Genomic DNA, 27,551 nt, shown 5'->3' with positions numbered 1-27,551 from the left:
TGAATGGGACGAGTGAGAGGGTGAGTCTGGCACACTCGCATCACGCCACTTCCCTGCTATACACGAATCGGATGGAAAAACATGCAGAGCTACCCAGCAGAGATGAACCCTCCTGTGTCGGCTGTTCAAGGACAAAACAGGAAACCATTTACATTTGTTGATTGATAATAAATCACCTACAAGGTCGAGCATGGCACCCGTTAAAAAAGACAATAAAGGTCCATCTGTCTCCATTTGCAGCCAATTCTCCAATAATGCTTCTATATGTTGTGCATCAAAATCTAACCAGGTGCATATAGTTTCAGTACTATGGCATAACTGTGTGTGAAATTTAAATTCAAGCACAATAAATGAGTGACTCAGAGAAAATTTGGCCGGTTTGAACAGGTTCTGCAGCCTGCTCTGGAAAAGACAACATATGTCAACATGAGGAAGTGGAAGGCATCCTACATGCATGCCATCTGTGCAAAAAGCTGCTTTGATGTAGTCCATCATAGGTGAGAGTCTCACACATACATGTCAACCGATTGATTCGACCAGTTCTGTATTATCATGATCTAACTATCGTCAAGAAGTCGTCCGGTTCTGTACCTGACCCTCTCACCTCTCAGTGGAAGAGTAGAATGTAAACAGATAATGTTCTTACAAGCACCAACAAAGGTCTTAATAAAGAAAGAAACTGTTCAGTTTTTTTTTGTAGTGCGGTTGTATGAGGTACTTTTCCATCATCAGTGTATCACCTACAGTAGATGACGCCGTGCCCCCAGTTCGGAGAAGCTGGCAGGACTACAGACATGGAAGCCAATGTACTGCTGTTGATGGGGGCAGCAGCTTAACATATTTGAGCTACCTAAAAACAGAAATTGATATCAGTTAATGTTATATTTAGACTATTTTTCACTTTACCTTGTTGTCGGACAGCCAATTATGTTAACCTAACAGTGTTTTTTTTTGTCAATGGAGTCTGGTGGCTTTGACGAGAGCATAGACTGCTTCAGTTCCCTCTCGTATAAACTTAAACAGGGCTGTGTGAAGGCAAGATAAAGCTGTGAAAATAATCTAAATATGGTGTACATTGACACTGATATCTATTTATCTTAGGGTGGGCCTACCAACCACCATCTACCGTAACACGCTGACTATGGATAAGTACCTCATACAACACCACTACAAAAAATCCAAACTATCCCTTAAAGGGCAATAAAGAGCTCAGTGTCTTTAAACATTGTGGTCTGTATTCTCCACCTGTATACTCCTGAACGAGGTGTGTAACTTCCCTATGCTGTGTTCATTCACACTCCAGACAGACTTCATGTTTGCCCCGGCAGTCATTGCGCTCTGCTTAGTGTTGTGTTGTCAGTTCAAATCTCCTTATGACCCACTGCACCAATTTTCTGCTCTGCAAATATTAGATTGTCAGCTATGCATATTAGTGTTTTCATTTGTATTTTTCAGTGTTTCATTTTCAAGGACATCTTCAGTGTGAAAATTATTAATGGGAGTAAATACTCTGCAGGTCACTGACTCATAATCCAGCAGTGTAAAGGACTTAAATGAGCTGAAAACTTGTTCAATACTTTTGCTGAAATTAGATTATTGACAGCAAAATTAAAATAAGATGAGTCACTGGAGCACCCTCAGCTTAATGTCTGACTGTAATGAGTCACTTTATTTCCCCTCTCTGTGAGACTTGAACAGCTCCAGTGCAAGGAATGCAAACACACCTGTCGATGCAAAAGGGCGGTCTCAGAGGAGGACTAGGTGTGCTCTCATTTGTCTTAACCTGACGTTAGGCCTCACACACGCAGACAGGGAGAGACTCGTCCATGGAGAGGATGTGGCCAGTTAAGAGCATTATTTTAACTCATTGGAGCTGTAAGTATTGAGAGGATGGGAAGGAAAAGTTGGTGAGAAGAGGAAAAAAAAGTAGCAGCCATGACGTGGAGGAGCCCTCTGGCCCTGGTGAGGGAAGCTCTGAGAGGTCAGAGGGCACGGGAGAAGGACCTCCGTAACTTGGTTTCAAATCTGCCTTATGAGGGCCTGGAGAAGGCGAAGCAACCCAACCGCTACTTTCCTGGCAATGCCATCAAGACCACCAAATACACCCTTCTCCTGTTCATCCCCATGAACCTCTTTGAGCAGTTTCACCGTCTGGCCAACATCTATTTTGTTGGCCTGGCTATTCTGAACTTTGTCCCCGTAGTGAACGCCTTTCAACCCGAGGTAGCTCTTATCCCAATCTGTGTCATCCTGTCTGTGACGGCCCTGAAGGATGCCTGGGAGGACTTCAGGAGGTACCAGTCGGACAAGAAGCTCAATAACACGCCATGCTTCATCTACAGCAGGTAACTGGCTCAAAGACAGTCGTGTCCTGGATATATAAACTGTTGTGTTGTGCTTGATGTGGCAAGTAAAAAAACACTTGTGGTGCGTTAACAGCACCTCCACATCTGTGCTTATGATTCTTATCACCCAGCATGTTGATGTCTGCCGGAGTGTGTAGATTGGTGTGACTGTGTGCTATCTGTGTGTGTGTGTGTGTGTGTGTGTGTGTGTGTGTGTGTGTGTGTGTGTGTGTGTGTGTGTGTGTTTGTGTTTGTGTGTGTGTGTGTGTGTGTGTGTGTGTGTGTGTGTGTGTGTGTGTGTGTGTGTGTGTGTGTGTGCGTGTGTTACCTCCACTGCGTTACAACACCCCGTGAGAATTTTTGATATAGAAATAGAAAATGTGTGGGAGATTATTCCTCTTTTGAAGAGCCTCACAACAATATCTCTCACCATCGCATTGTGCACATTTGATGAAATCCTCATCTGGGTGTTGCGTCAGCAAAGACAGTAAGGTTAGTGGTTATCTATTTTTGAATTACTGGTGAAAAATGAATAATTCACAAAGGAGGATCAACACTGTCATTTTCAACCCTTTCACTGCTGGAGGAGGAGGAGGAGGAGAAGGAGGGGATGTGGATTTCCTCTGGATGTGATGTGAGATTGGAGGCAACTCCAAGGTTGAATCCTCACACATCCAACCTCTGAAAGGGTTTAACATTAACCAGCAGTTGCTTGCTTTCAAATGTCCCAAGAAGAGTCTGCAGGGATGTTGTGACCAGCGGGAAAGCCTTTATTGTGTGTGTGTGTGTGTGTGTGGGGGGGGGGGCTGGTGACCCCAGATATAGTATTTCAGACACTTCAGAGAACGCACCAGTCCCCCTGGGCCTGTTAGCGGACAGTGGTCATCTCTGCCTCACGTAATCAGATAAACAGCAGTTGAGTCATGGCGAGCGGGCTCTCGTGGGTCTCTTATTGCTCGCTGGGTGGTGGTGCTAAAGCTCCATTTTGGGCTTGTAAAGATTAGAACAGAATCGATCGGCTGGGATTTCTTTGAAGTATACAAATGTTTCCAGAAGAAGATCAAGAATACATTTTAGGCTTCCACACACTTCCCCTTTTTCTCTATCTAGGTGAAGTTTATCCATCTGACTGCACGAGGAACACTCGCAGTGCATGTAAAGGTCCACATGCAAGGCTGTCGATGAGAGGGATTTAACTTAACTGCTGTTTTCACAGAGGTGTGAAGTGTGTGTGTGTGTTCAAGCATGCCGTGTCTTATCTTCAGGGTCATCCTATCTATCTTGTCTATCTCAAACTCTTGTCAATCCACCTGAGCTCAAATGTACTGAGCACAAGACAGCTGACAGATGCTGATTTACTCTTCCTAACTCATGTTGCTGTATAGTTAAACGTGTCTAATCGTATTGTCTGCTCACGGCACAAGATTAAGTTACCACAGCTGACAGACAGTTCCCGTACATGTTATATGAATGTGACTCATATCACAACTTCTAAACCAAGAAGGTTATCTTATAGTGCCCCTTTATATCTGTAGAGTTGTTTTATTTGCAAAATACTACAACAACTTTAAGGAGAAACACAAATCAGCCGAATTTACAAGATCTGATGATTAGACAGATAAATGCATGTGTCAATGCTTGTGAGATAGAAAAATGTTTATATCTGAGAGTTTGATGAGAAAATACCACTCTCACGTTCGCCTGTCACATTAAGCTACAGCCAGTTATCTTAACTTAGCTTAGCATAAAGATTGGAGACAAGGGGGAAACAGCTAGCCTGGATCTATTAAATTGTAAAACAATCCATCAACATGTTTGTAAAGTAAAGTATAGTATATAGCAAAGTATAATTTACTTGGGGTTATGTAGGCCTAATAGACTATTTTTTGTAGCGTATAGCATGTTCCCGCAGCTGCCATTTCAGAACCGCTCAGAGCCTAGTTTTTTGGGTAGGTGCTAGAATATTTACCATAACTCTGTATTTTAACCTGACATACCATAACCATAACCCTTACCCTAGCTAGGGTTGATGCGTTACGCAATATGCCAATTTCATTTGGTAGGGTCGTAGAAATGCTGTCCTAGGACTGTAATGTTAATCAGTATTACATGCTAATTAGTGATTTTAGGGGGATTTTGTTACCATGAGACAGAGGCGGGCTAGTTGTTTCCCTCAGTTTCCAGTCTTAGTGCTAAGCTAAGCTAAAAAGCTTCTGGCTTTAGTCTCATATTTAAGGTACAGACACGAGAGTGATAACAAACTGATCTATCTAGCAGTAAAGCAAATAAGTATATTCTCAAAATGTCAAACTATGTAGGATTACTGACATACATTTTATTGCTTTCTGATCATGTCTAGAATGAAAAACACCCGTGTCTCATTCAATGCAAAGTGAGAACACACAATAGGCTACACTTGAGAAATTGACTTCCCATAACTGGAAACTGTTAGGCTGCCTGACGTGCAGAACCTGTTCATAAAGCTTTTCTGACAGGAGAGAATATCTGTGCAACCTGGTAAGTCTAAACACAACATAGGCATACTAAAAAATACATAATCCCCCCTCCCCACCAACACCACAACACTCACAAACACACACACAAACACACACACCTCCTGGCTTTGTTTGAGGCAAGGTGTGGTGTTATGGCAGCTACCTGATCAGGTCCTACATGAAGGGCAGCATGCCTGCAGCTATCTGTCACTAGTTAACCAGCGTGACGTGCAGGTTTAAACCATGAAGCATGTGGTTCTGGGAGCAGCCTCAGCTCATAATGTCTACTGCTGTGTGTCTTCCTCTAAAAGTTTCCTTATTCTAAAGCACACAAAACACATCTAGGCCGCTCTCCAAAAACAACAGCATTGATTTTTCATTTGGTTGTATTGTTTATTCCCTAATTTAAGCAGCTGCTGTGATTTTCTATCCATAAGGAGTGAGTCAATATTTCATTTGATTGCATTAACACAGATAAAATCCGCTCAAGTATGCCAATATTGTTAATAAATGTGAAAAAAATAATATAGAAGCCTGTCAGAGACTTGTGTTTTTTTATGAAATAATATCTAATGACTACTGGTATCTAACATTTCAGGAAAGAGAAACAGTTTACAGACAGGTGTTGGAAGGATGTTCGGGTGGGAGATTTTGTGAGGGTGGTCTGCAATGAGATCGTCCCTGCTGACCTCCTGCTCCTGCATACATCAGACCCCAATGGTGTGTGTCACATAGAGACGTCCAACCTGGATGGAGAGACCAACCTGAAGCAGAGGAAGGCGGTGTCCGGCCTCTGCATCTTGGTGAGGCGCATCCACTGGGTTTCATTTCCCTACTGGGTTTCATTTCACAGTCTTCTATCCACGTGCCCTGCCTCACCTTTCCTCTCCGTCTTGTGACTGACATTTACAGTAACACACATCAACAGAACAACGGTAACATTTTTGAGCATCTACAGTAACTGCGGGTTAAAGTCTTTAATGTCACACAGAAAACACATACTTGTTGGATCGCATACTTCAAATGCATATTTTTGGACCATTGTTGTCTTTTCTGCCTCTAATAATCATTACCTTGGTCTGGTGGTACAGGTTAAGTTACATTTTAAAAGTTTCCATTCATACTTCTACTCATACTTTAAACCTCCTATCATTTCCCAGGATCCTGAATTCGAACCTGAAAGCTTCAACAGCGTTGTGGTGTGTGAAAAGCCCAACAATAATCTGAATCATTTCAAGTGTTATGCGTGAGTATCAAATACACAGATCACATGGATTCCCCAAACAGTTCCTCTGAACCTTTCAGAGCAGCCGAGCTAAACTAATTTCAACCCACTCGCTGCACTTTCTGATGCCACCAAAGGCATTATTGGGGCTGTAATAGACTATAATCGATTTCCTCAGGCACCACAGCTCTTACAGCTGCTCCACCCATGCTGTCCAGCTATGGCCCTAAAGCAGGGGAATTGCTAATGGAGAATATATAAGCAGTAATGAATATCTAACAAGATCTGACAGTACAAAGGAGGTTTCTCACTTTCTCATGCTGCAGAGAGAAACCTGATAAGGAGAAGGTGGGCGCAGGGATAGAGAGCCTGCTGCTGCGAGGCTGCACAGTGAAAAACACGGACCATGCTGTTGGCTTTGTGGTGTATGCAGGTATATTCTTCATTTTCTCAGCTGCTTCACTACTTTGACCTTGAGCTTTGAGTGTTTTTGTCCAGGGCCATAGCCAGGACTTTAGAAGTACTAAGGTCATGAGTCCAAATTTCTCCACCACAACCACATCCCAGTGTTCGACTCACTACCAGCGAAACACTGTTAAAATGTAATAGAAAGTACTTTTGCATATAGAGAGGCAAAGTCCCTCCCCTTCTGGTGGACCACCATGTGGCCTTATTTCCCCATAAAAATATTTACAGTGGACAACAGCGAGTGCTCTCACATCGGCAGCATTAGTTAACATTGTGGTAGGCTAGAGGGGGACCGTGCTCTGGACTGTTTGTATTTCTTTAAACCAATCACAATCGCCCCTTGTCCTGAATGCAGCAACAATGCCCTTGCAAAACAGATAATGGGTCTAATAGGCTTTATACTGTACATCCGACGAGAGAAAAATAATTTTTTGATAATAACTACTGAAGTATAAGACTGTGAAAATGTGTGATTAAAAAGACTGCACACTGAAAAGTGTGATCTCTCACTGAAGCTACAATTCCTTTGTGTTTTGTACCGGGATGTGAAGTTACTCACACAAGCAATGGGTCTCGCTCGTTCTTTCGCTTCCCGGCTGATAAAAAAGTGAGTCACTGGATAAAACACTTCATGGGGAAATGGAACATGCCTTCCTACTTAACTAGCAAGCCAAGTGATGTAGCCTATATTGTGTGAGATGTAGTTCACTGAGCCGTTTCACACTAAATTTAATGGCACTACAACAAACTGTGACTTTCTTGACTTAATACTGACAAACATCAAATATCACATGTACACATAGCCATCACATGTAATTCATGGCACAATTCAAACATATTTCTTCTGAAATAAGGTCCCATGGGCCGCACCAGAAGGGGAGGAATGGCCTCATTTAGTCGTGTAAATGTTCAGTTATATATATAAAGGAGCACAACACTAGATTCCTTTAATTTGAATGTAAATTTTTGTATTTTTTTGAACATTCAAGTTTAGTCAAACAAGTCTATCAGTGGGCTGTAATTAGGCAAAGTTGGGTTTTGAGATAGACGTTTAGCAGGTTTAATGTTTATCATGGTCTCATGTTAATTAAGCATGTTAGCATACTAACATTTGCTAATTACCACTAAACACAAAGCACAGCTGAGGCTGATAGGAATGTCATTAGTTTTCAAGGATTCGTTCATAAACCAAAGTATCATTTCAACTATTTTAACCTGATAATGATGGAAAAGTTAAAGAATCACTTAAGTTATTAAAACGATACACCATATTGGTGGGTGAGAAGTTTGGCCAACTGTTGTTGTTAGAGGAAAGTCAGAGGATCATCAAAGTCAGTAGGGTTCATCCTCAAGGGGCAACAAATGTTTGTGCAAAGTTTTACGGCAATTCATCCAATAGCTGTTGAGATATTTCAGTCTGGATCAAACTGGTGGACTGACCAAATGACAGACCTAAATATCAGAATCAGTCTTAAAAACATGTGATAAACCCCCAAATTTCCTGAAATATTACAGAGGACATGACCTAGTGCCTTGTTTTTTCCTTTTGTTAGCTAACCCCGAATGAGTTTTAATATATAATAATGCATTTCATTTGACCACATGGAGCACCTGTTTGTTACTGAATCATCACCTTCTGATCCCACCTTTAAGGTCATGAAACCAAGTCCATGCTCAACAACAAAGGACCAAGATACAAGCGCAGCAAACTAGAGCGGAAGCTGAACATAGACGTCATCTTCTGCGTCATTCTCCTCCTCACCATGTGTCTCGTCGGAGCACTAGGTCCGTAATGAATTACATAACGCACCCATAAAATCACTACACAGACTGTTTCATGATTAATGATTTTACATTAATGGGGGAACGTTTCATTTCCAATTTAAAAAAAACTTTGGCCACGGGCCCAATGCCAGGAGAATAGGGAGGAGACAGGGGAAGGTGTGGTGCCAAAAATAGCTTTGCTCCCTGCGCGACAGTCTGTGTGATTAATTCCCCTGTCCTTAGGTCACTTCTTATGGCTGCAGGCACTGCCCGGTGTGCCCCCTTACCTGGTCCCCGACAGCAACGGTCACCTGGACAGTCCCAGTCTGTCCAGCTTCTACATGTTCTTCACTATGATCATCCTGCTGCAGGTGGAGGAGTCTTACTGTGTGTTTAAAAGAGATAATTTAGTGTTTAGTTTTTCTTAATAAACTCTTTCCACCATCTCTTGTCCACTTTACTCTCATCTTTACATTTTCCATCACTCATCTTATCACTTGTCACACCATCACCTCATTTTCTTTCCTTTCTCTGAACACTTCTTCCTCTCCTCTCCTCCCCTCCTTCTCTCCTCTCCTCTCCTTCAGATTCTTATTCCTATCTCTCTCTACGTGTCCATTGAGCTGGTTAAGATTGGTCAGATCTTCTTCATCACTAATGACATCGATCTGCACGATGAGGAGACAGATAGCTGCATGCAGTGTAAAGCCCTGAACATCACGGAGGACCTCGGACAGATTGAATACATATTCTCAGACAAGACTGGCACCCTCACTGAGAACAAGATGGTGTTTCGCAGATGCTCCATCATGGGCACCGAGTACCCACACAAAGAGAACGGTAAACCTTCATACTGAGACATTTTGTGTAACCAAAAAGAGCTGTTGCTGCACAGCTCTTCATCATTTAGGCCCCTATTTATTCACACTCGTGAATTCAACAAATTTCAGACACAGTACAGTCCCAGAAGTCACCAGAGAATGACTTCTTACTTTGGTCATTTCTCAAACATAAACAGGTCTGGATGAACCTACCTATTTTCACTAGTGAAAGATAGTTTAGTTCATCACAGGATACCTGAGAAACCACTGAATTACACTCACTTTTTCCAATGCTAACAAAGCACAAAGCAAGACAACACTGGCATATGCTAATATTAGCGTATCACTGTAACACAGTGGCATACTACAGTACACTTCTGTGTCGGCATGCTAGCTGTAGGCATGTTACTGCAAGAGGCCGACATTATGCAAACATGCAAAAGTTAGCATGCTAATCTTTTAAGTGACTCTTTGATTCCACCTGGGCAGGGCTCTCTGTAAAGTCCTTTGACACTGCAGTTGTGGTTAAGGGCTCCATATTTGATCATGACTTGACATATATAATATACAGCACTTACTGTATGCATCAAAATGTTTGTTTTTTCGGGGATGGGGGATTTGCAGCCATCCGCCTCGCTGTTCTTGAACCAGATTCAGAAGAGGAGGTCATCTTCAACCAGAAGACACGACCCCCGCAGACTGGGTGGTCCCTGGATACTAAGGACACCAACCCTGAAGACACGCAACATCACCATGACAACCAACACAAGGTCAAGGGAAGTGCCCAGAGCGATGTGGCCTTCAGCAGTCCACTGGTAAGATGATCGGTCAGTCAGGACGAAAAGGCAGATCTTTGATTCAGAGTGCAGTCAAGGCAAGGCAAGGCCAGGCAACTTTATATGTATAGCACTTTTCATACACAAGGCAGACTCAAAGTGCTTCACAGCACAACATGTCATGAATTAAAATGCATTACAGAAAGACAAAGAGAACAAAACAGTGCAGGCGTTAAAAGTGCAAAGATTTAGCAGAAAGCTAAGGTGAACATAAAAGTTTTCAGTCTACTTTTAAAAGTGGTCAGAGTGGGTGAAATCACATCTTCAGGAAGTTTATTCCAGCTGTTTGTTGCATAATGACTGAAAGATGCTTTCCCTTGATTTGAGTTTACTCTGCGAACCACTAACAGGTTGGCCTCAGAGGATGTTAGTGATCTAGAAGGCTTATGTAGTGGGAGCATATCAGTGATATACCTCGGCCCTAGACCATGTAGTGATTTATATGTGAGCAGGAGGATTTTGAAATCAATTCTCTGACGTACAGGAAGCCAGTGTAATGATTCAAGAATTGGTGTAATGTGCTCACATTTTTTGGTCTTTGTTAGAATTCTAGCAGCAGCGTTCTGAACAAGCTGTAGCTGCCTGACAGCTTTTTTGGGAAGACCTGCAAGGAGACCGTTATAGTAGTCTAGCCTACTGGTAATGAAGGCATGGACAAGTCTTGAGCTGACATGAGCCCTCTAAGTCATGTTACATTTTTGAGGTGATAGTAGGCCGATTTTGTTACTGACTTGATGTGACTTTCGAAATGTAAATCAGAATTCATAATAACCCCAAGATTTCTGGCTTTATTTGAGGTTTTCAGGGACAGTGATTGAAGGTGTTGGATGACTTTAAACCTTTCTTTCAGTCAGGGTCTTGATATTATAATGGAGAGTCACAGGAGGCCAGCATTGGTCATCAGCATTTTGTTTACTCATGCAGGAAGGGTAGTTGTCAGGTAGTTGACTCAAGGCCATCCAGAGGGGCCCACAAATTAGACCCATTCTTCTTGATGAATAAGTGTCCTTGCAGTTATAACCATGACTGAGTAGCACAAATAACATAATGACTGTGCATTAGTGTGAATGTAGAGAGATGGGGCAGCTTGTGATGTCTTACCACTTTGGACGAATGTAAAGGGAAAATAATTATAATGTCCTTCATGACAATGTCTTACCACAGAAACATTATTATTTATGCATTTATCAGTATGGAAATGTAACACTATCTATCCTAAAGTAGTTATCCTGCTAATGGTGACGGAGAACAGGAGCCTATCCCAGCATGGACTGTGCAGGGGGAACGATACATCCTGCACAGATGTCCAGTCTATTACAGGGCTGACAAGATTATTATGATAATAATGTAATAGTATTTATTTGGAGGATTTAGTTTAGGTCCCTATTATATGATAATGTAGAACAAACTAGTCATTATTGAGAATTAGAATCTAGACAGGGGGATGCAGGACCCTGACGAGAAGGGTTCTGCATCACCATACATGGGTTCAATTTGCAACAATGACTGGCTCGTTCTATAGTATCCCGTTCATTTCAACTAAAGATATCAATAATTTGAAATAGAACATTGATTTTATAATGATTTTATTAATTTAAATATGGTCCTGCAGACTGATGAACAGAACTGCGTCAATAGCAGCAGTCTGCTTGCTATCCAGAAATAACAGACCGTAGAATGCAGTAATCAAATCGATTATCCAGCAAAGCCGCGTAATAAAAAAGGTTAAAATATATAGTACTGAAGCTAGTATTTTCTGCTTCTTTTTATTATATTTGCTGACTCATTTGGTGATTGCTATCTATACATAAATGTATATGTCAAACATGACATGAATATACATAAATAGTAATATTCTGTTCCGTGACTAAATACACTCTCAAAAGACCTCAAACTTTTATTTGTTTACCCAAATCTCTCCCCTCCATTAGCCGAAAGGCCTCATGGTCCCAGTCCCTGCTGCAGATGGCCAAGCTGCTAGGTGTCAGTGATAAGCACATCCATTTTGGCTCAAAGTTGCCTCTGTGTCTGTGACAGGACATATGGTCGTGCTGGGCACCATTTGGCACAGACCACTGATGTCACATAAACTGTAAACGTGCACTATATATATATGTAGATTAGTCATCGTCGTCTTGGTGTACAGTACAGTAGCTCTGTGTCTATTTTGGTCCACGGGGCAAAGAGCAGAGGCCTGGAGATACAAGCTGAGACAGAAAAAGTGTTGTGTTTATTCCAGCAAGGCAGCTTGAACGTGTGAATGGAAACTTCCCCCTTCCTTCCGTCCGTAATCAACCCTTGTGCATAAGCAAACAACACTGGAGGAAAAGGTTAAAAGCTAAAACCTTTTTCCAATCCTGACATGTCAAAACAGTCAACGCTAAATGTAAGCAAGAAACAGTTTTATCAACATGAGCTTTTAATTAAAAAACTGATTAACTTTTACTCCAACAGGAAACTGAGGTGATTCCAGACAGGAAGCTGCAGCAGCAGATTAGCAGGGCAGAGAGCAGCAGCGGCAGGAGCGGCAGCAGCGGCAGCCGGAAGATAGATCCTTACCTGGACTTTTTTCTGGGTCTCGCCATTTGCAACACGGTGGTGGTTTCCATGGCAACAGCTCAGAGACAGAGGGTGAGCGCTCCGTTTACTGTCACAGTGGATGAGAAGTAGAGATGAGGAGAACAGTCAGGAGAGGAAAGATGGACGAAAGGATTTGCTCTCTTCCATTCCCAGTATTCCCAGTATGCAAACTTATAAAAACTGGCAATTAATTGTCTCATTCATTATTTAATAAAGATCTATACACCTGGTGTCCAGCCATTTGACTGCAGTATTGTAGCATAATTTAATCAGTAACACACACAAGAAAAAGTTCTTCTTATTAACCTCAAAGATTTAGTTTAATTTTGAAAGTCCTCTTCAATTGTTTAGCTTCAAGATTCTGGTCTTTCATCAGCGGTCAGTACTGATTTTCTTTCATCTTTAAAGCCCCAGTTGTAAAGAGTCCTCACTAAATGAGCCACATAGTAAAGGGAGATTTGCAGGGGCAATCAAGGTTGCTTTTATTCATTTTAGTTTTCACTGCTCTCAACTGTGCTGTTCTCGGGTCTGGCAGATGGGAGGAATATATGGGTTTTCCCTTGAGTTTGTAATTAAAGGTAAAAGCACAAAAAGAAACAGAGTGGAAATGGATGACAAGGTTTAAAAATGTTTTTGTGTAATCACCATATGGGTATTGCTAAATAAAAGTAATATATGACTTACAAATTTCTGTTTTCTTTGCTGTTTTCAGGTGAGTGGGTTTTCCTGCTCTGATGAAACAAAGGGTCCACTGGATACCTGCGGTGTGGTGAAAAAGACTGGCTCTCTTAGCCATATTTTCACCTTCTGGCAGCACAAGCCCAAGAGAAGTCGCACCATCTCAGAGAACTCAGTTGTAGAAGAAGACCACCATTTTAACCCCCCTGTAGAACCAGAGGGGTCTGGAGACACTGACGGGCTCCGAAGATGCTCACTCCACGTTCCATCCCACGTTGGCAAGCCTGCGACGACCTCGGATGATCTGAGCTATGAGGCAGAGAGTCCAGATGAGGCGGCACTGGTGTACGCGGCTAAGGCCTATGGCTTCACCCTGCTGGCCCGCACCCCTGACAGTGTGACAGTGAGGCTCCCATCTGGGGAGGACCTGGTGTTTGAGGTGCTGGACACCTTGACCTTTGACTTCAACAGGAAGAGAATGTCTGTTTTGGTGCGACACCCAGTCACCAAAGAGTATGTGTTGTACACAAAAGGTGCAGACTATGCCATTATGGAGCTGCTCGGTACGCCGTACGCAGGTATTTGACGGTGAAAGTACATTTACACACATTTATTGCACTTTTGTTTAAATGATTTATTAGATTTATAATTCAAAATGATACTATATAAATACATCTGTGTCATATTATTTTATAGAACATCTCAGTGAAAAGCAGAAGAATATTGCAGCAGATACTCAGCATCACCTTGACTGTTATGCTAAAGAGGGGCTGCGTACACTTTGCTTTACAAAGAAGGTGCAAAATCAAATATATATTAATATTGACCAGCATAATTTTTACTTGTACAAGAGGAGTTCTACTTAATATTTTTTTCTGCATGTGCTGCAGGTTGTAAGTGACAAGGAGTATGAAGGCTGGTCGGTGAACAGACAGAGAGCTCTGGCTGCTATTGACAACAGAGAAGAGCTTGTTATGGACACTGCTGTGCAGCTAGAGACAAACCTCTCCCTGCTCGGTAACATACATCAGCCCAACACACATGATTGATAATAAACACCTGAAAAACATACCATGTATCTGCATGACAAACTCTGTGTTTGACTCACATCTGACGTTGAATATATGTCCTCCTGCAGGGGCGACGGGCATTGAGGACCGTCTGCAGGAGAGTGTCCCAGACACCATCGTGGCACTGCGGGAGGCAGGGATCCAGGTGTGGGTGCTGACTGGTGACAAGCCGGAGACAGCTGTCAACATTGGCTATGCCTGCAGGCTACTGGAAGACGAAGACCTGGTGATTAACATGAGCTGCACAAACAAGGTGAGGAGGCCGCTCTCTGCCTCACTGAAGGTTGGCTGTTTGACTCAGAGCAGCTTTTCTTTGCTGCTTATGTGAAATGATAAATGGGGGAATTATGCCTCTGGTTCATTTCTTACACCACAATTAGGTAAACCGAACATGAAATGAAAATGTTGTCGTTTTGGAAAACAATTAGCCAGTTAGTTTAGTTTAAGAGAAACACTGAAAAACAGGGGTACCTGCTAGCCTGGCTCTGTCCAAAGGTAGTGTAATCTGCGTACTATGGTTGCCAGGCAACAAGCAGAATCCAGGAGGTTACCAGTCCAAGAAATTGTAAGCCCCCGTAAAATAGCAAATGGAAGTTTTTACACATTAAATAAACATGATACAATTAAGTAATGAGCTTTATAGATACATGTAGTTGAATTTTGTTACCTAGGCTAGCTGTTTCCAGACTTTAGGCTAAGCTAAGCTAATCGGCTAGTTGTGCTGACTTAAACCAGCTAATCTTGTATCAAGAGATCTTACCACACCTGTCAAATAGTTGTAACAAAGTTGGTATTGATTTTGCAGGATTTTTGAAAAATAAAGTAAAAGATTATCTGCATAAAGAGATGTAAAATAGGGTGTGTTATGTACTGTGATAGATTTATGATCCTGTGATTGCTAAATAGCCTCTGCAAGAGGTTTAAGAGATGAAGCAAATAAGGAGGAGAGAGGGCAAACCTGATGAGAAAAACGATCAGATGTAATAACAGCAACTATTAGTGTCGATTCAACTTATTTACAACTTATTTTAGCTCAGTTACGCACAGGTTATACGTTGATCTAGCTTCGCTCTCCTGCAACATCAAAACCCATGCAATACACTGTTGGAACGAGAACATGTCAAAAGATTGGCTACACTCACCATGATTGATGTGTTGGAGGTATAAACACTGATGCAGCCAAATTGACGTTCCTCACTGGTACCACTTGTTGCACTTCAGGGGAATGTTCCGGGGGTGAAAACTAAACAGAAAAAGGGTTGTAATACTTTCAGGTTGAGAAAACAAGCATACAAACCTTGTTCAGAGACAAGAGAAAATATAGTTTTGATCTAAATCATCCAAATCACTTTAGTTTCTGTGAACTGCAGGCAGTTGGCAATGGACTCCACACCATAAACATTCACAAATCAGATTATTTTTTATGAAAAAGCCAATCAAAAAATTTGATTGGGGGACACTTACAGATAAGAGGAATATAAATAATCAAAGCAGTCACCATGTTTTCTTGTCTCTCTAGGGCTGAGTCAACTGGATCACAAGTAGTACAGTAGTGAAATTAAGTTTAAAGTAATACAATTAAGTTGATCCAACAAAATTGCTTAATGCTGTAAGAAAGCCATGACACTTTCCATGATGTATTTATGTGAATTGAAATAATTTACTTTTAACTTTTAAATGTAAATATATTTAAAATGCTTACAGTGAACAGCAACTGGAACAAACAGGAGATGTGAAAAATAATTTAAATTCCCAAAACAGGCAATGATTGTGTAACAGTGTTTTACACTGGCAGTTGCTTGCAAACAACACAATTGATTGACACAGTTTAAGGTGAATGAAGCTTTCAAATGTAAGAATCAAAAGTAAAAATAGTGAAGATCTGGAACATCAGAAGCTAACACAACCACAGACTCCTAATGAACATTGGCCTTTTACGTTATTTATATTTCACGTATCACAAACAGCTTTTTTCAGACTTTTTTAATGGTCATTCAGGACAAGTCGTGTGTTTTCCAAGCCGTAAGTTCAGGAGGTTTCCCCTGAGAGCTTGTTTCCCTCCAATTTAAATGGCCAAACCTTTTTGACCACTTTTACATTTAAACTAAAGGTCAAACCCTCACATTTCTCATCTTAGAAAGATAAGGTGTCATGTATGGGCGCTGCTTCTCTCAGGTCATTAAAGATCTGGTGGCACAGGAATGAACCCTTAAAAAGAGCCTGACCATGTCTAACCATCCCCGGCCTCAAATAGACAGAAATTACCCATCGGCTCTAACGGATACATGGAGAGCTCTCCTCTCAGATGGGACTAGTCATTGATGATGAATGGAGAGACCCCCAACACAATATCTACTGCTTTCATATCTAATTACCAGTCTAATATTCAACCCTCAGGGGAAATACCCCTTCGCTCATATTGGTAATGAACATTTTTTTTTACTACTGTAACTCGATGACCACCGGAGGGACACATTCCCATAGTCGTCATCCAAATACACCTAATGAAATTTAACCAGCATTAGATAGATGATATAAAAAGAAGATGTGACCCAATTTTTTGTTCATCATGTTGCTTTTCCTTTTGGCTAAGAGGCTGGAGTTATTTACTGACAACAATGATGCGTCTGATGGGACCAGAGCCTCATAATTGCTTATAGTCAGACATCATGAACATGAATCAACAGCAGTGAATGATGTCATGTTTCTTTTACCAGCACACACCACTATTTGTACTCTGTAGCACAGAAGAAAAATATAGCTTTCAATGTGCTTTCTTATAATATGCATTTGACCTTTTTGGGATTAACAGCTGTCACCTCCATCTTACAACTCATCCTCTTTAATTTTTTATTTTCTTTAAGTCACCTTGTGAGCAGCTTAGTCAAATTAAATCAAACTTTTTAGTAAGACTGCAACGAACATGAATTGTAAAAAAAAAATTCCCATCCATTATCCCAATATTTATCCAAGCAACCATTCAAAACCCCAGGTTATTTATTTTATATACAACGCTGGAACTAGCCTATTAAAGCATTTTTGATTTAAAAATGGCCTTAATGAATTAATTATCAAAATGGTTGGTGATTATTTCATTTATTCAGCTTTGGTTTGGACAGCTTCATAAAGATGAAAACAACAATGGGATCATCAACATAAGCAGATGTTGTTTTCCAGCTCGCATGCACATCCATCTTGGACTGCACACTGGAAGAGGTGAGAAGGTACAGCGAGGACCCTCGTAACGTGGATACAAAACAAGACATCTCTCTGGTGATCGACGGACGCACCCTGACCATGGCTCTGTCGTCGGACTTGCAGAACCGCTTTGTGGACCTGGCGAAGCGCTGCCGCACTGTGCTCTGCTGTAGGGTCACACCCTTACAGAAGAGCAGAGTGGTGAAGGTGGTCAGGGAGAAACTCAAGGTCATGACCCTTGCTGTTGGTAAGAAATTTTCTTGAGCCAAAACCTCAGTTTATCTCCTACGTAGGAGATACTATCATGTGGAACACACAGTCTCTTCTCAATATGATTCACTAGACCTTATATCTACACTGTTTAACCTAAGCGGGCACCTATGCACAGTCCCTTAATGTTTTACAGACATTTGTAGTTCACTAATGAGGTAAAACATGTTGTTTATGCTGCATTTTGCTGAACTTTCACTTCCTTTTGTTTCGTGCAGCAGGCATGGCTTTCAAAACAGACTAATTAAGCCTCAAAGTTTATCTCGTACGTACGCCAACAATGCCCAAAAAAAAAACATTTCACCTTGCCTTTCAGGGCTTTCGTACAATCTCCATAGACCCCAATGTTAAAATGCCCAGCTTTACAGCAGATCTGGTACAAATAAAAAACGTTTTTGTTCTCCATCATTAAATTCCTCAATCATGACAACTGTTCTGTGGGTTACACTCACATTAAATTCTCAGATAAATGCATCTGATTTGTAATTTATTATTAAGCTTTTAATACATTTCTTCTTTAATACTGTTGTTTAACGAATATTCACTCTGTGATTTCAGGTGACGGTGCAAATGATGTCAACATGATCCAAGCAGCTGATATCGGCATCGGGATATCCGGTCAGGAGGGCATGCAGGTCCGAACTTAGGTCTTTAGCTTTGAAAGTGTTGCTGTTTATTCTGCTATTCTCACTGTCCAAAACCCTATGCCGTCTGCAGGCAGTCATGGCGAGTGATTTCGCTATATCTCGATTCAAACATCTGAAAAAACTTCTCCTGGTTCACGGACACTGGTGCTACACTCGACTGGCCAACATGATCATTTACTTCTTCTATAAGAACGTGGTGAGTCCTGTATTTACAACAGAACACTCGTCTGTCTGAATCAACTTCTTACCTTGATTTCTCATCAGATCATCTACACTTTCATGTGTCTCCTAGGTGTACGTGAACCTGCTGTTCTGGTATCAGTTCTTTTGTGGCTTCTCTGGCGCTGCCATGATCGACTACTGGCTGATGATTTTCTTCAACCTCTTCTTCACCTCTGTTCCGCCCATCATGTTTGGGATAATGGACAAAGACGTATCTGCAGAGATGCTGCTGGGTGTTCCTGAACTGTACAGGACTGGACAGGGTGCAGGGGTCAGTAATCTCTATAAACAGATGCTTCATGGGACTGTAGAATCTGCAGGCAACGGGACAACATTTAGGTGGCAGAAGCGGTCTGGTTTCTGTTTGCAGTCCGAGTAGTATTTACCAGTCATGTCAGGTAAACAGCCTGTGTGGGGAGAAAAAGAGAGGGAAAGCATTGGTCATCATGCAATCACGGAACCCATACGTTATCATGAGACGATGATTTAGATTTTCATTAGCTTTCTGTTATTATTCATCTGCATTCATATGCACATATCTGTATCTCAACTCCAACTCCATTCTCGCAACTCAAGTTGCTAATGGGACCGTAAACAATGGCTGCTGCTTGGAAGAGGAAGTCTTGGCCCGGATATCTGCAGACTACACCTGAAAGCATTAAATATTAGTCATTGCCCCCAGAGGGCTACATTGTTATCAGACAGATAGCCGATGGGCTCCGAGATTGAAGGGCCAGAGTAAATTGCACAGAATACTATTTTCATGTATTTAAACATGTGTGTGCGTGTGTTTGTGTGCTTTCTTAGGAATACACGTTTAAAGCTTTCTGGTTTTCCATTCTCGACGCCTTCTATCAGAGTCTGGTGTGCTTCTTTATTCCATACTTGGTAAGAGAAACATTTGAATTATCTGTCTTTGGATAAAAATAGTGCAAAGTTGCATTTGTTACTGGTTATTTTACTGGTTTACTGCTTTTTGTGTAAACTTTGAGTACATGTGTTTTCTCCCCTTCAGGCTTACCAGGATTCAGACATTGATGTTTTTACCTTTGGAACTCCTTTGAACACAATTTCTTTATTTACCATCCTGTTGCATCTGTCAATAGAGATCAAAGCCTGGGTGAGTGCTGAACTGATGGATATCTTTTCTAGATATAATCACAGTATGAGAGCCAAAAAATCCTATCATTAAAGGTCACATTATGCTAATTTTTAGGTTCATACTTGTATTTCAGATTACATGTTTAAATATTATTACTCCACTATTGTTCTCACCCTGTCTGTCTGAATATACCTGTTTTACTGTCTACATTAATCCACTGTATTTTTAAATGAATGCAATAAACAAAACAGATTGACAGCCAGTTTTTGACAAATTGGGTTGTTATGACTGTATCTGATTGCTGTTTTATGTCTCTGTCTTGCAGACGGTGGTTCACTGGGTAATCATGCTGGGTAGTGTGGCATGTTACTTCATTGTGACGCTTGCCTACAGTGCCATCTGCGTCACCTGTAACCCTCCATCCAACCCGTACTGGATCCTCCAGAGCCAGATGGCCGACCCCATGTTCTACCTTATCTGCATCATCGCTACTGTGGTGGCTCTGCTGCCCAGGTACCATCACTGTTATCCTCCCTGTGTCTGTCACACATAGGGAATAAGCATTGTCGTATAAGCAGCAGATTGTGGCCGTTCATCCCACTTTTATCTCCTGTTATATGTATAATTAGGGGGAAATGTCAACCATTTTCACAGTGACATTTACAGTAAAACAAGAAACAAATGTATACTTGAGGAACTTTCTAATTACGCATTATATTTTTGGAAAGGCAAGAATTAAAAAACCAGCCTATGCAGCTGTGCTGGTGATTTACAGTCAGGAGGGTGTTGAATTATATTTTGCTCTGAACCTGTTTTTACTCATAAGACAACATAAAGAAAAGATGGTTATCACTGGATGCCTCACTGACAAGTTGACCATATGTAACTAGGGTGGTAGCTTTTCATTATTTTGTCTTTAAAATGTCTGAATATAATGCCTATAGAGCCCAAGGCAACATCTTAAAATGTCCCATTTTTTCTGACCAAAACCTGAAGTTATTCCATAAATTACATGAATTAAAACAAATAAAAATGATTCATTTTCTGTCGATCAACTAATCGATAAATTGACTACAATAGAGTCTGTTTAACATGAATTTTCTAGTAAGGTGTTTCCTTTGTTTCCACTGAGGGGTCCCAAACTAAAGCTGAGGTTACCCAATATGAACAAAGGAATAAGAAACAGCTAAACTCATTTTGAAAATATTCAGCACTTTATTTTTATTAATCTTATTATCTAATTTTAGCTTTTTTTCAGCCTCTAATAGTCCCCTCCGCCTGTGTTGAAAAGTCCCCACATTTACTGCACTTGAGTACAATTTTGAGAGACTTTACTTGAGTATTTCTATTTTATGCTGCTTTATTCTTCTACTTCCTAGTCATATAACAAGTCATACTTTTTACTCCACCACATTCATTTCATAACTTTTATTTTACAGATTCTGATTAATGATACAAAATATAATCAACAAATTAATTAGGATGTATTATTATCATGGGCTAAGATCTTTTCATCCTCCAATAATATAATGTGCATTATTCTGAAACCGGACATTCTGCATGAGTACATATTTTAACTGTACTTTTGTACTTTTAATTAAGTAAACTTTTGAACACGACTTTTACTTGTATTATGTCTACACTGTGATATTGCTACTTTTACTGACATAAAAGATCTCAGAACTTCTTTCACCACTGCTCCACACCAAGGTCATAGATAACCTATGATGAAGGAAGTGACATTGCTCATTTTTCGGGGTCACTAGTCAAAAAGGTCTGAAACCACTGTAGTAGTCCTCCTTCCACCCCTGTTTAAACCTAATCAACCATAATTACATATGCATTATTTTGGAGTAGCCTATGTATTTGACTTTTGCAGATCATGGTGTAATTGCAAGTTTGTTGTTGTGCATAGACGGACTAGGCTGATTTGTAATTAAATAATGTTAACTGTGGAGTCCAGGAACGATCTGCACCTCGGCTCGGTCTTCCTCCTGGTTGCCGATGTGTCTGAAAGTGATGATATTTAGAGGGAATGCTCTGATTTACATCAAAGGGCCGCATATTTTTCTCTGGCCTACTTTCTCACCACCACACTCTTTCCCCCAGGTACATGTTTCACGTGCTGAGGAACTCTATCGCCCCCTCCCCACTCATGCAAGCCAAGCATCTAGACCGGCTAGACCCCTCTACGAGGGACCAGTGGATAAAGGAGTGGAGGAGCTTCAGGGGCGCAGGGCAGGTCAAACGCTCCAGGCTGTCCACCCCACCCTCTCCCACCCTGGAGACCCCTGTGGACATTTTTCTCCAGTCTCCCACCACCTCTGATGTCACGGGGGATGAATTCACACTGAATGTCATCACTGAAAGCTATAAGAGGCCTGTACACACATGAGAAACAGAAACTTGTTTATGATTATTTATTCAGAAAATTGTAAATATTCTGAACTGGCTCATGAGTGGGTGAATCCAAGCATGCTTACATAAATGCAATCAGGGGAAAATAGTCTCCCCCTCTGACTTGTGACAAATCATTGATTGGGGTGATGAGTGACAAAAAAGTATGTAGGCCCTCTCCTCATAACAAGCTGCCATAGTGAACACATAAGCCTGTTACTTTCCTGATGGGTTTTCAGAGCACAGTGGTAACCCAATTAGTCATGCCACCCACCCCTCCAAAACGTGGCACTTTTCCAGAACAAAATGCTTAGCTGGTTTAATATATTCCTCTCACCTAGATACCCTAAACAGTCACAATGCATCCTGTCACTGAGGCGAACACACGTGTGTGTTTTACAGTTTTTTCCAATGAATTTGCCTGTATAGAAAAAAAACGTGTTACATACATATATATAAATATATATATATACAGTATAATGGGCCTGTGACTAGATGTGTGTAATTTTTGTATATCTGTAAAATTTGATGTGAAAATACACATGAGAACAATCAAATTGTGTTTATCCCATTTCCATTTCCCATTTCCCATTATCCCAATTGTGTGTGTGTGTGTGTGTGTGTGTGTGTGTGTGTGTCTCCTTATTTCAGATCCAGCATCTAAATCAAACAAGCCAAAAGGTAAATACAGAAGAATCAGAAGAAAAGGCTTCTAAGCTACAAAAGTCTGATGCTTTTTTTTTATGGAAATGAAGTGTGCACAAGCCGAATCCACTTGTAAAAAAGGGCTGAGTTATCATTGGCATACTTCATGCAGCAGCTCTGCTTATATAAGGTCCTGCCGCCTCCAGTTAGATCATTGCTGCTCTCTAGTGTTGAAAATGAAAAGCTGCAGAAAGGTCAAAAGGGACAAAATCAGAAAAACATCCAACATGAGACTTGACAATATTATATTATAGTTTTCAAGTTAATGAAATATATCTTATTAACAATTAAATACAGTCTGACACAGACTGAAAGAACCTACTACCAAAACTTCACATCACATTATGTGCATAGAGAGAAAGCCGAGTGCTCACGAGTTATCCACACTGAAATCAATCTGCCAGTGTTTGTAAGTGAGAAAACATTTTAAGTCTTACATAAAATTTACTGCAGGGTAAAATCAAGTGACAGCTTTAGAAATAACCCATCTTCTAAGAACACTGATGAGAGAAAAATGGTCTCTCGCCTTCTTACTGTCCATCAGAGCACATCACATTACAGCCCTCCACTCTGGCTTCATGTCAGCCTACCAGGTGGGCATCATATCAGGGAACCACATGCGGCCCAGGTGCTTGGACACCTCGCTGTGGATCTGCTCCATATTGTAGCTGCTGTCTGGGATCAACACTTCCTCCATGATTGACAGCTGAGTCAGCCTGCCCCCGCACATCTTTACAAACTCCACAAAGCCACTGCAGGTCACTTCACACTTGCCTAGCCCGATGGCAGTCAAGCTTTTGCAGCGCTCTGCGATGCGGATCAGCTCCTCATCCAGGGGCTGAAGGCCGTTGGCGCACACCACCAGCTCCACTAGCCGAGGGCAGTTCAATCCGATGCGGCCCAGCATCTCTTTGCTAACTGCCCGGGCCAAAGTACAGGTGGGTGACGGGAGTCGTTACAGAATGACCCAGGATTAGGGTTGATAAAGGTCAAAGGCAGGAGTCAGCAGACACTGTGTTGAGACGGTATGAGAGAAAACACAAAAACCACTTGTACCCAAACAATAGCTGACACTGAAAAGCACAGTACGAGTCAAATGTCAACTTGTGTGTAAGCAGATTGTTTTTGGGGATTTTTTACTCATGACGGAATAATAAGGACACTTGTGATGACACACACGTAGTCTGCTTGACTGTCAAAAGCTAGACTGCAGCTCTGATTACTATCTGCTGCTGAAACATGTTATGTCAAATGTCATAAGAAAAGCAGTATGATGAAGATAATGTATTCCGTAGGTAACGGGGGCAGGACTAGATAAGCTTTTGCTTCTCGAGCTTTCCCTTTTGGCCATGTGAATTGTATGATTTAAACTAAGATAATGTGTGATGATGATTGATCTAACTGACATGCCTGAAATAAACAACAACAACTCCAGGGAATGATTGTAACAGCACTAGTGCAGCACTTTCTACTTATATGTGGTATATTTGTGACATCACAACTGTACAGACGTTCTGACAGCTCGTTTAAAGAGACAGTTTATGAATATAAGCTGTGTGCATTTCTCTGTGGATTGAACGTTTTGATACTCTCACAGTATTTATAGCACCTTGACCTGATTTAGATATAACAGAAACAGTTGCTGCTCATCTTCAGCAACTTCAGGTTGTCGCTGTTGTTGGCAACCAGCACTTTCAGGGACAGATCGTCCACTGGGGTATCATCAATCTTGATGGAGGACAGAGTCTTGGAGCTAACAAACACACATGTCAGTGCAGATGCAAAGTGGGCCTGAGGAGGAACAAACAATTCCGATTAAACCAGAACATCTTATACTAAATAAATGTGAGGAATTTGTACAAAAGGTGCGAGAATAAGGGATATTTTTGCCAAACTAAAATTGCTGTGCAGGGATACGAGGGAGATGATTCCAGTCTTCAGATTGACATGCAAGTGGCTCACATATGCTGGGAGAGAATGTCACAGGCCGCCTCTGCAGATTCTGTGCAGCTGTCCACCTGATTAACCAGCAGTGATTCACCATTTAGGCAAAAATAAAATAAAAACACACAAAAACGAGGAACGGAAACACAGAGGTCTTTACTAAAAATAATCTCAGCCTAGATGTGTTAAGCCCATTAATGCCAGGGCAGCAGATGCGTCATGATCAATTCTGCAGCAGATGATTTGGATTAAGGGGGTCACATTGTTTTCAAGGTAGATGTGTTGTGAATAGGAGGAGGAGGAGGAGGAGGTGAAAGGAGAGGAGGAAAGGGTGACAGCAGGGAAGGCGCTTATACCTTGAAGCTGACCTACTGCAGGTGCTGGGCGTGCTTCCAGATGATCTGCTGAATGAGGTCAGGGTGAGTGGAGTGCAGGTAAGACGTGGCCGGCTGATTGAGCTCAAACTCAAACCTCCTCCACAGCTCTGGGGTGTGAAAGACGTCATTCCAGCAGCGGCACACAGAAGAGGCTCTGGCCCGGTCTACGAGGGGCAGGTGCCAGAAGATCTCCAGGACGACGTGGTGGGACAGGTTACCCCAGTCCACTGATGAAGTCAGGGCTGAGCCGGAGGACCCCCACTTCTGTCTTTTAGCCCTAATCTCATGGGAGGGGAAGCACTGGCACTTTGATCTGAGACCTGTCCTTCCTGAACCAGCTAGTCCTGTAGCTGTTTGTGACTGAGACCAGGCAAAATGTTGGACTCTTAATTTTAAAATAAAGTGATTTTCTCTCTCACTGTAGTTATTTAATAGCTAGACCTCAAAAAGGTAAGTTACACTTTCAATAACAGTGTTGGAAAGTAACTAAGTACATTTAATCAAGTACTGTACTTAAATATAAATAGTATTTATTAATACAAAATATAAAAGATCTAGTAAATTATAATATATTATTTCAAATCAATATAATATTTCAAATCAATCTACCCAGCCATATAGAAAGTTATTAAAATAAGAACTTTTACCTGCTGCAACATTAAAATGATAAACACATGAATGCAACACCAATTATAATCCAATAATATAATACATGTTATTCTGAAATCGGTCATTCTGAATAATGAGTACTTTAATTTTTACCTTAGATTTTTACCTGTAACAGAGTATTTCTACACTGTGGCATTGCTAATTTTACTGAAGTAAAAGATCTGAGAATTACTTCTGTTCAGTAAACGTATTAACGTTCATTATATTCTTCAGCACTGGTTATGGATAAACATCTCCACCTTGTCAGGAGTATACTACAGCACTGACATCTCCAGTATCATGTATCAAATGTTTGTTTTTAATATTTTACATTTTTGAACACATTGGCTGCTATTGACTATAACACATCAATAATATTTTTTTATTCAATTAACTGATTATCATATCAGACAGTTTATACTTTATAAATCTACCACAAGACAACAACTCACCAACAGGCTTTGACAAAAGACGGCATGATCAAACATTAAGTTGTCAAATATTGTATTAACTCACCTAATCCTTGTCAAAACACTTGTGGACAGATAAAAAGTGATGCTGAGGCCTTTTTTTCCAGAGACTTCTCGCAGTCTTGTGGGATAAATCCTTCACTCAGTCCCAGTATAAACTGATGTCATCTATTCGCATGCATGAACACCCAATGTGACATGTCACCCACTCATTAGATCATCACTGGGGACTCCTAATCTCCGGGGCTTTGCAGTCTTAATGTGAGTTGACACTATTTTTTTTAAAACCTAAACTTAATTTAAGAATAATCACTGACTCCTGTTTATTTCCTAAATGTATTCCAAATGGTGTTAAATTGCAAATGTATTTTCCCTTTTTACTAACCAGAGGTGAGCAGGTTTACAGATATGTTGGTCCAGCCTATAAATAAGAATTTACAGTTTATTTTGAAGCTTGATATTCTGATAACGCTGTGTGGTGTCAGACAACTCTCTAATATACTGATATAATTATTATAATCAACCAACTGCTTTTATTAAAACCATTCCTAACTGATTAACTGAGCTGAATTAAGAGATAATAAAAACATCATCTGTGGCGCCAGGTAGACACTTTTACAGACACCTGGATTCTTTATGATCATACAATAAGACACAATAAAACACGTGTTACTTACATGAACGACTTACAAAAAGCACTTTCCTCTCTGTCGATGAAGAAGACAGCGTTCACTTGGAGCCATGTTTGGAGATGACTGGAGGAATGAGAGCAGCTCCCATAATAAGCTCTACTCTCGGCCTTAGCGGCAGCTTGAAGGGCGGAAGGACTCGTGAGAGGGGAGAAAACATGGATCTGCTCGGTGGCATCTCCACCCTCCATGGAGCATGCAGAGAAATGCAGAGGGAGAGTTTACCTTTGACTCATTTATTTACAACAGTGTGTGTGTGTGTGTGTGTGTGTGTGTGTGTGTGTGTGTGTGTGTGTGTGTGTGTGTGTGTGTGTGTGTGTGTGTGTGTGTGTGTGTGTGTGTGTGTGTGTGTGTGTGTGTGTGTGTGTGTGTGTGTGTGTGTGTGTGTGTGTGTGTGTGTGTGTGTGTGTGTGGTGACCCATGAGCTGCGAGCACAAGATTGCCTACTATGTGCACGCGCACTAAGAAAGTAGGTCAGTGTGTCATGCCGTGTGTGTGTGTGTGTGAGAGAGAGAGAGAGAGGATTATAATAACAAATGGACACTAGTTAACAAATTGAACTTTTGCAGATTAAATTCATAATGTTTAATAAATGTATTA

General features: G+C 41.1%; 2 protein-coding genes across 2 annotated transcripts; one reads left to right on the top strand and one right to left on the bottom strand.

The window, feature by feature from the left end:
* The first annotated feature begins 1,823 nt into the window (after window positions 1-1,823).
* Window positions 1,824-22,652, top strand: atp10b (ATPase phospholipid transporting 10B). Its single transcript, XM_083915919.1, has 21 exons — window positions 1,824-2,345; window positions 5,439-5,643; window positions 6,001-6,086; window positions 6,392-6,498; window positions 8,187-8,318; window positions 8,541-8,668; window positions 8,885-9,137; window positions 9,743-9,933; window positions 12,409-12,585; window positions 13,247-13,790; window positions 13,909-14,009; window positions 14,103-14,229; window positions 14,351-14,535; window positions 17,460-17,727; window positions 18,309-18,385; window positions 18,468-18,593; window positions 18,690-18,890; window positions 19,427-19,507; window positions 19,635-19,739; window positions 20,047-20,234; window positions 21,831-22,652. The coding sequence occupies exons 1-21, from the start codon at window positions 1,936-1,938 to the stop codon at window positions 22,114-22,116; spliced, it is 3,978 nt and encodes a 1,325-aa protein (XP_083772045.1). The 5' UTR covers window positions 1,824-1,935; the 3' UTR covers window positions 22,117-22,652.
* Window positions 22,653-23,409: 757 nt separating this feature from the next.
* Window positions 23,410-27,142, bottom strand: fbxl3l (F-box and leucine-rich repeat protein 3, like; the record flags this gene model as incomplete). Its single annotated transcript, XM_083915014.1, is given in 8 exon segments — window positions 23,410-23,751; window positions 23,753-23,781; window positions 24,461-24,614; window positions 24,660-24,726; window positions 24,786-24,841; window positions 25,124-25,135; window positions 25,139-25,494; window positions 27,055-27,142. Coding segments are annotated over 8 exon segments (1,104 nt in total).
* Window positions 27,143-27,551: the final 409 nt, after the last annotated feature.

Source organism: Echiichthys vipera (assembly GCF_963691815.1).
Source record: "Echiichthys vipera genome assembly, chromosome: 6".
NCBI classification, from domain to species: Eukaryota; Metazoa; Chordata; class Actinopteri; order Perciformes; family Trachinidae; genus Echiichthys; species Echiichthys vipera.
This window is presented reverse-complemented; position numbering and strand designations above follow the sequence as displayed.

Bases quoted from the DNA above. Each gene is read 5' to 3' on its own strand.
- atp10b (XM_083915919.1), top strand. From the start codon at position 1,936: ATGACGTGGAGGAGCCCTCTGGCCCTGGTGAGGGAAGCTCTGAGAGGT. The intron at 8,669-8,884 runs GTGGAGGAGTCT...CCTCTCCTTCAG, and splicing joins CTATGATCATCCTGCTGCAG to ATTCTTATTCCTATCTCTCT. The intron at 17,728-18,308 runs GTAAGAAATTTT...CTGTGATTTCAG, and splicing joins GGTCATGACCCTTGCTGTTG to GTGACGGTGCAAATGATGTC.